The following is a 9,147-nucleotide window of genomic DNA, read 5'->3' as shown; positions in this document are numbered from 1 at the left end:
AAAAGATTTATTTTTGAGTAAACTGAGAGAGGTTAGTGTGTAAAGTATTTGTTCATGTTACTTTCTGTCGCCAAAGAGCTCAGAAACGTGAAAGAGATTATTCACTAAAGTAGACAGGTGAGGCCAGTATGTGTTTGTCTTTTAACAAATCGAGATTAACCCAGATGGGGATTCCCACCATAAATAAAACAAAAGGGTTGAACGTGTCAAGCATTGTGATCTAGAAAGTTGAATTAAGCGTGTGGTTTTGTTGGAAAAAAAGATCCCCATTAAGCGAGGAGGGAGAGGGAGAAACCAAGGACAACTCATAATTCAAAGGTACGCACCATCATTATTGAAGTTTGACAGGCAAAGAATGCATAATAATTTATGACAACCCCTATTTTATAGACTTCCCTTTTGCCATTTTTGCTTAAGACTGTCTATGCATCACTGTAGTTCATTCACATATATAACAAAGCCAACTTAGTTTTCTACACTCAATGTTAATTAACACTGCAAATTTTAGCAAAAGCATAAATATATATATGTATATATCGAGACTGAGCTAGCTAGGCTGTAAAAAATTAATTTCTTTTGGATTGAATCCACAAACAGAAAAAGCCTAATGCATAGTTTAAACTTTAGGCTTATCAGTTATGGCCAGTTTTGTTGATGAGACTCTGATTATATATACAAGACTTGCAAAAGACCATGTCCCCTCAACATCAAGGAACATCCTTCTATGAAAATGAAAAGGCTAAACCTAGTCATAATCAGTTCCTCATCATTCTGAGAGCCAGTTCTTGCAGCTCACCCAACTCATTGTTCTTGTCTCTGCTTTGTATATCTTGCATGCTCATTCCATCATTCATGCTGCTGTGATCGATTGACTCAAGAGAGCTTTGAGGAGAAATAGGGTTCATGTAAGTGGGACAAAATGGATGATGGTTCATTGCTTCTCCTGCAACACTTTGATTCCCTCCCCACTGCTGATTATTATTCTCCATCAGGTTCTGAGCCAGCTGAGCCTTCACCTGCATCAGCTGTGCTTGCAAGCATGCCACCTGCATTTCAACAAAAACACCAAAATGTAACAACATTACAAAAGACTCGGAAATTTTTATTACAGAAACTGTTTGTTTCTGAATAAATTGACTGGTGTGTATTTTATATACAAGCCAATGGTAATAAATATTATTCTTGGAGCACTGGCCCTTGAGGCGTCATAGAAGCCAGAGTTAGGTACCTAGACTTCAAGCAAGAGAAAACGACAGGAGTAGCTAGTTTTCTTGAATGACCCCCATTTTATTCCAAATTTCCAACATAAACTAAATAAACAAGAGGGGTTTCAGAAAGAAAATTAACACGATAAAAAACTGAATTTGATTGACGAGAGACTAGTTGGGTTGATTTTTATGTCTATGTCTACTTCTTGATAAAAAGCCATTACAGAATAAAACTTAAACATACTTTTTAAAGTGTTTTTGCTATTGACATAAACATTTGATTTTGATTAGACAAAAACATCTCTAAAACTGTATTCAAGTTAATGTGTTACTTATTCTCGATGTTTACGAGGAGATATATATAAACACAAAAACTCATGAGCATGATTAATGTTTGAGAGAAGATATAATGGTACCTGTTGTTGTAAGGCAAAAATGTGAGAGACACAGCCATAGACGGGGTCTCTGATACGAGCCTGAGCTTCATAAGCAATTGTGACAACAGCTTCACAACGATCATGAGCTGGTATATGCAAAAGCAGCTTGGAAACATTGCTGGCACCAAACACTTTATGTATGGCAGCAAATCTAGCAGGGCCTTGTTCTGAGCAAAAGTAAGGTGCAAAGATGCAATCAGCTGCACACTTTCGCCTGAGGAACTTGCATGCCCCGCAAGGAGAGCCAGAGCCATTAGAGCCACCATTTCCACTTGCAGAAGCCATAGAATGAGTATAATAGTGATCACAGAAGAGAAAGAGAAAGAGGTGTTGGTGTATTTTATGTTAGAAAAGAAAGAAAGAAAGAAAGGAGCCGAGTGGGAGGAAGTGAATAAAATTTGTAGGCACACGAACACACTAGGAAATGGTGCAAACTAAAATGTGAGTGAAGAGTGTGGTATGGGAGAGGGAAGGGGTCAGGGGAAGTGGGACAGTGGGAATAAGGAGCATAAAGAGTCTTATAAGAAATGTGAATGGGGACATGTGACCCTCATATGTAGGGTTCAGAGGGAACATTTCTTAATGGTGGAGGCATTACATCACTGGTTTTTCTATTGCTTCCACACTCTTATTTATCATTCATCTTTCTTCAATATTACCATACTTATCATTAAATATTAAGAAATTCAAATTTATTTATATACTTCTCTCTTCTCGATTATGTATTATTTTATCCGAAACTCAAAATGTTAATTAAGAAGTTATTTATGTAATAATAGCTATTTGTGTGGGGTTGGTGTGGTTGTGGTTTAGTTTAATAAATAAATTGGTTGATTAGTTTTTGTTTTATAATTTTGCGCCGAACGCCGCACCTTGGAAACTGCTGCTGTTTGTCGCTTCCTAACTCAAGTTAGTTGACCGGCACCTGCCGGTTAACTCTACCGACAACTTCCTACTTCTTACCACCCCATTCCACTACTGCTACTTCTTTAATTAACACAAACCTATCATAATATTAGTTTTAAATCAAGCTTAAGATTATTACTTACCACCTCGTTTTAGGAATACTTAACACTTATCAAATATGTTTGTGGTGAAAGCTACAGTGAAAGAACAATTATGTAGATAAAACAAAGATTAAGGGGTAAACCTTATTAGAAAATGTATAAACAAATAAAAGTCCACCCAAGAGATAAGTATGAGTTGATTAATAACATTTAATATTTCCGCTTATCATCTCAAATTTCTGATTTTAACGTTGAATTTTTTTTTCTTTTGCATGTATCCACACCCCTCAGTTTTTAGCGTTCTTGGAAAAGGAGACCGTAACACGTGGATGGATTACAATTAGAAAGGATCTAGAATTTAAGTGGATACTTTTTTACATAAAAAAATAATAAAATCATTTAGTTTTTCTGCATGTGGGGTTTAAAGTTTTTTTATTTGCTATTTTAAATTTTAAATAATGTGGCTTCTTTTAATTATATCTTTAATTTAATTAATATGGAGAGAAAAAAATTAGGTATCATAAAAGAGAAAAAAGTATATAATAGATAACTTATTCAAAATTATATTATAAATATGAAAAATTAAATGACTTTCTTGATTTTAGTAGAAAAACCTTAAAAGAATATCGTAAAAGAACAAAGGAAACAATTAATTAAACTTATTTCTTTATCGGCATTTTGTAAATACTTATTAGCACATTCCTCCATAAAAAATATGTTTAGATATCAATTCAGAGTAGGGATGGCAACGGGGCGGGGCGGGGACGGGTTTCACTATCCCATACTCATCCCCGCATAAAAAATTCATCCCCATCCCCATATCCAAACCCAACGGGTATCAAACTTTTTTCTCATCCCCATCCCCACCGGGTAACGGGTATAATCTCGTACCCATACCCGTACCCATGTTCTAACTACTTCAATATTAATTTTTATAAAAGAAAAAAAATTACGGTAAAGAAAACATAATATTATGAAATATTCAATATTAGGAGGATTTTCTTCGATGCCAAATACATTAAAATAAATTATAATTGTTTATATTTTATATTAGAATACCAAATAAAATTTCATGTGAACCAAAACATTTATTAAATTTGCAAACTACAACATTAATGAACTTAGTTGATAAAATTAAAAAATATTTCAAAAAAGTATAAAAGGAAAACAAATATTCAAATTAAAATATATTTTAAATGTTTGTTTACTTCAATTTTTTAAATTCTAATGAATCTCTTTTTTATACACTAATAAAAGTTATAATATATCACTTGATCAAAATGACACAAAGAACAAATATTCAAATTAAAATATATTTTAAATATTTGTTTACTTCAATTTTTTAAATTATAATGAATCTCTTTTTTATACACTAATAAAAAGTTATAATACATCACTTGATCAAAATAACACAAAAAACAAATAATAAACATAATAATAAAATTTTGACATAGATTTTGTATCTTTTGAACTTCAATATATGTTGCATAGTGACAAAAAAATATTCATAGAAATTACATTAAATTTTTATATTGTAGTAAATAAAAGTTATTTATACAATTAAAGTAAAAAAAATTACAGTATGATTAATAGTGAGTTATAAAATAACAAATAATTAGATAGAATATATCGAAATATTTTATTCTACATGATGAAAATAAACAATAAATAAAAATATTAAAAAACTAACAAATGTGTGTTTTAGAAATAATTTGAGAGACTATCGAAAGAAATCGCACAAAGGAAATCAAATGTATAATTAAGGTATGATAAAATGAAAAAAACCTTAGAGAACTAATTATTAAATTATGTTTGAAGTGGTTAAAAATAAATAGAAATATCATTAGTGACCAAAAAATTTATCATTAAATTACAAATAAATTAGTAATTAAATTGGTCACTAAATCAAGTACCGATTCGATCATTGAATCAGTCACTAATTTAGACAATAAATCAACTACTACCACCAATGACGAAAAATAGTGACTGATATGGGTTACTGACTAAATCAGTCACCATTTCATTTTTTCTTGTAGTGAATTATCATATACTATTCCTAAATATCATTATATATATATATATATATATATATATATATATATATATATATATATATAATTTTAACCACTTCAAACAGAATTTAAAGTGAAACAATTACATTATGATATATTATTCTACATGATGAAAATAAAAACAATAAATAAAAATATTAAAAAACTAACAAATGTGTGTTTTAGAAATAATTTGAGAGACTATCGAAAAAAATCACACAAAGGAAATCAAATGTATAACTAAGGTATGATAAGACGAAAAATATCTCAGAGAACTAAGAAAACTTTTCAAATATCAACATATATACTTAATGGTTGAAAAATAACGAAAATTACTTTAATGAAACAAAAGAGTTCTTCAAATTAAACAAAAATTAATAATAATAATAATAATAATAATAATAAGTAAAGAATTTTTTTTATATTACCTTAAATTGAGAGTATAAACATTCTCATGTGAAAGGAAAATTTATAATAAATAAAAATATTAAAAAATAATATAAATATTCAAATGTAACGTAGGCCTTCTACCTTCACGCGGCATTGCTCCGTCAGGCTTTCGTCCATTGCGGAAAATTCCCCACTGCTGCCTCCCGTAGGAGTCTGGGCCGTGTCTCAGTCCCAATGTGACTGATCATCCTCTCGGACCAGCTACTGATCATCGCCTTGGTAAGCTATTGCCTCACCAACTAGCTAATCAGACGCGAGCCCCTCCTCGGGCGGATTCCTCCTTTTGCTCCTCAGCCTACGGGGTATTAGCAGCCGTTTCCAGCTGTTGTTCCCCTCCCAAGGGTAGGTTCTTACGCGTTACTCACCCGTCCGCCATAATTTTTTTTATTAACATACATTATTTTAACATAATTACATAAAGGTTATGATAAGATAAAAAATATATTGGAGATGAGAATGAGTTTAATGACAAATGAAATAATTAAAAGAAATAAAAAATAGAATATATATATATATATATATATATATATGGGTTACTTGATTAATTGTGAATATTTTGATAATTTAAACGAGAATGAAGATATGGCGGGGACGGGTATTATGGCGGGTATATGTACATCCCCATACCCATCCCCATACCCAACTGAAAAAGTCGGGGATTCCCCATACCCATACCCATACCCAGTCAATGCGGGGATTCCCCGTCAAAACGAGGACGGGTTTATTTGTCATCTCTAATTCAGAGATTAATTTTCTAATTAGTGGAGAAAATTTTTTTAGTTATTAAAATTTTGGTAATTAATATTATTAATGATCAATTTAAATATCATTTCATAATAAAAATGATTTTACTTATCAACTTAAAAATCAATTATATTTTTTATTTATAATAGAAACTATTTTAGTCACCAATAAATTTTAGTTTATAAATTGATATCTGAATTGGTTACTATAATAACTAATTATTTTTAGTCACTAAAATTAGTCATTATAAATTGTTTTGTATTGATTTTTTATCTTCACCCTAATAATATATTGATGTTACTATTTTATTTTTTCTTTTCATTAGAAAAATATAATTCTTAAAGACATTTTTTTTTTGGATAAATTTGATATAAGAAAGAATTAGTAAAACATATTATTTTTTTTTATATGTTTTATCTTCTGTTTATCCAAAACAGGTGAGAAGAAGTTGACTCAATGATTAATGGTAGATTAAAACAGTTGACACATTTCATTTGGAAATGGATCAGTGAATCGACCTATCAATGAGAACAAGAAGAAAGTTTGAGTTCTTATTTAATAAAATAACTTAAATTGATGAATGTAAATGAATTATTTTATATTGATAAATTAATTTAAAGTCGTTTCGAGGATAAATTTTCAATTAATATTAAAGAAATTGAGTTATAAAATAAATTACTTTTAATTTTTGAAATACACCAAAAACTAAAACCAATACATAATGAAAGCTTGAACTTATATATCAAATAACATTACATACTTTCTTTTAATTAAATAGTGGTTGACAGGTCAACCTTCTCCAATTTGTCCATGATATACTCAATTGACAGATAGACTAGTTAAAATCAAACATATTTTGTCATTCTTATATTCCATAAAGAAATGTGAATTTTCATAAAAAAGAAAAAAAAACTCAAAGGAAATTATATGATGTCCCAAAATACGCAAAATACATAAAAAAAATCAGAAAAGAATTTATATGTATTCTATACGTAAGAAAAATTATGAGTATTCAAAGAGGAGGAGATAAATTTGGTGAACCACACGATGCAGAGAGACATTCTCAAAAGGAGGGAAGAAAAAGTCAATTTCAGTAAGAAACATAAATGGTTACCGCTATTGAAATGATAAGAAGGGGTCTTAGTTATTGTGTTTGATAGAGAAATTTAAAAAATTTATGAAATTAAAATTGTGAAATTGTCAATAATCTGTTGTTTTTTTATTAATGAATTAATTAATTATTTTTTTTAAGAAGCAAAACTTGAATTTCATTAAGAAGTTTATTACCGCATGGGGGTAAATAACCAAACTAAAATACAAAAGATCATCTGGAGATTCATTCAATTTTTCATGAAATAATTTATTCATCCAACTATCAATTTGTGTGGGTAGAACATATCGACTGAAGCAACGCAAATAATCAAATAATTATTTTCGGTGACATTATATTTAGTCTATTATGGAAAAAAAGACTAACAAATATTTATTGAAAACGAAATTATGCATTGAATAAAAATAATATATTGCTTTTTACTGAAACTTTTAAAACATCTACAATATAGTAAGACTTAATATCTCTTATTGCCAGTAACCATATCGAACAAAGATCCCAATTTCCTACAACCTACATATGTCTTTCATTTCATGCTCGTTTAGGAATGAACTGTTAGAATGTACTTTTTATATTGTAAAAGGATCATTCCAAGATTAATGAAGGTGACTTAACAAATATGTGGAGTGAAGGAGAACACCCCTTTTGATGTGTCGTGAAGTTTGATGACTTTTATACACAGTTTGAATGTAAAGAAAGAGGAGGAAAATAGGATAAAAATACAAATTCATATAGGAACAAAAATATTCCACTAAAAATAATGAGAAATGGCGAAAACACCTCTTCAGTTTTTATTTCGTTTCTTAATATTTTTGTTTTCAAATATAAGTAAATGATGGAGAAAAAGCTTTTGGTTAAATTATCTTTTAATTAATCCACAAGCACATTTCATATAGTTCCTTTGCTCTCTCTATCACCTATCAAAACAAGTGTATCTTTTTTCTACTTTTATTTATATCATCCTATCGATACATTTGATTTAAGAGAGACAAGAAGAGAAAAATATCCTTCATTGATTTGTATGGGACTGAAAATATGAATAATGTAGTATTTAGTCTTGTAAACAATAATAGAAAAAAAGGGGGCAAATGTAATAAAATCTGACCCATGGTCCATGACTCTGATTTTTTATGATTGCTTAGAAAAATTAAACACTAAAGAAATAGTTTATTTATGAAAAAATAAATAATTTGTCGATTATATCTACAATATAGTCCGTGTTTAAACTTGGTAGTCATAGGTGTAGCACGAAATTCAGATCGTGTCTATTAGACATAGGATATACTGATAGATTCATCTAACATTAGATATCTCAAAGTCGTTATCAAAATCTTAAATCAAATCTGCATTCTTCAGCAATCACAATACAAAGTCAACTATTGTACATCATCACTTGCATCACTTTCTTGGTTAAGTCACGCTCAAAAGACGGGACTCCAAACGGTTTAATATTATACATTAAGTTCCAATTTTCAAAATTGCACTATGTATTTGCCAAGTCCAAATACTTAGACTAGATTCAGATGAAAAGCCATCAGAAAACACCAAAACACGATAATTCAGCTAAATATCTCAATGAAAAAACGCTGCTTACGTTACATTATCGAACTAAGAACCTTTTGTGAGAGGAACTAGTCAGTGAATCAAAATTAGGCAAAAAGCAGTAAACACAACATATTCAGAGGAACATACGTGATAGCAAACACAACCAAAAAAGACACGAGGAGACAACACTTCGTCATACTTGACAATGAGAAATGGCTGTTTGTATGAAGAAGAGTCAATGTCACGCATGGGTCTTACAAAGAGCCGCCTAAGTTTTAAGCACTCATAGTCAGTCACCACCATAGAGCTTTGCAAACTCCATTAATAGCCATATGCAAGTAACTGCAAAAAAATTTATATATACCTATGACATGATGTCATAATCACCTTCACATGACACATGCAGACCACGTAATGTGTTATGTAACAAAAAACCCCACAGCCATAACCGGGAATCTTGTGTTCATTGACTATTTTCATTACCGCCACTGTAGTCTTTTATCTGGCACCCGGTTCTAATTTCTGAGTAGGTTAGAGAAAAAAAAAAGTAACCTCAGACCAACGACCATCAACTAATTACTAGACTAGGAAAGA

General features: G+C 30.1%; 1 protein-coding gene across 1 annotated transcript; it reads right to left on the bottom strand.

Annotated features, from left to right (window-relative positions):
• Positions 1-557: 557 nt before the first annotated feature.
• LOC114163065 (LOB domain-containing protein 16-like) lies at positions 558-2,142 on the bottom strand. Its single transcript, XM_028047130.2, has 2 exons — positions 1,625-2,142; positions 558-1,046 (listed from the first exon to the last, which is right to left on the bottom strand). Exons 1-2 carry the CDS (start codon positions 1,928-1,930, stop codon positions 756-758), a joined length of 597 nt encoding a protein of 198 aa, XP_027902931.1. The 5' UTR covers positions 1,931-2,142; the 3' UTR covers positions 558-755.
• Positions 2,143-9,147: the final 7,005 nt, after the last annotated feature.

Source organism: Vigna unguiculata, chromosome 1 (genome assembly GCF_037176805.1).
Source record: "Vigna unguiculata cultivar grain cowpea cultivar isolate G323 ecotype 2 chromosome 1, ASM3717680v1, whole genome shotgun sequence".
Classification (NCBI taxonomy): Eukaryota; Viridiplantae; Streptophyta; class Magnoliopsida; order Fabales; family Fabaceae; genus Vigna; species Vigna unguiculata.
Note: the sequence above shows the minus strand (reverse complement) of the source record. Positions and strands in the feature narration are given on the sequence as shown.

Excerpts from the sequence above, each read along its gene's own strand:
- LOC114163065 (XM_028047130.2), bottom strand. The coding sequence starts at position 1,930 with ATGGCTTCTGCAAGTGGAAATGGTGGCTCTAATGGCTCTGGCTCTCCT. Across the intron at positions 1,047-1,624 it reads TTTTTGCCTTACAACAACAG|GTGGCATGCTTGCAAGCACA; the intron begins GTACCATTATAT and ends GTTGAAATGCAG.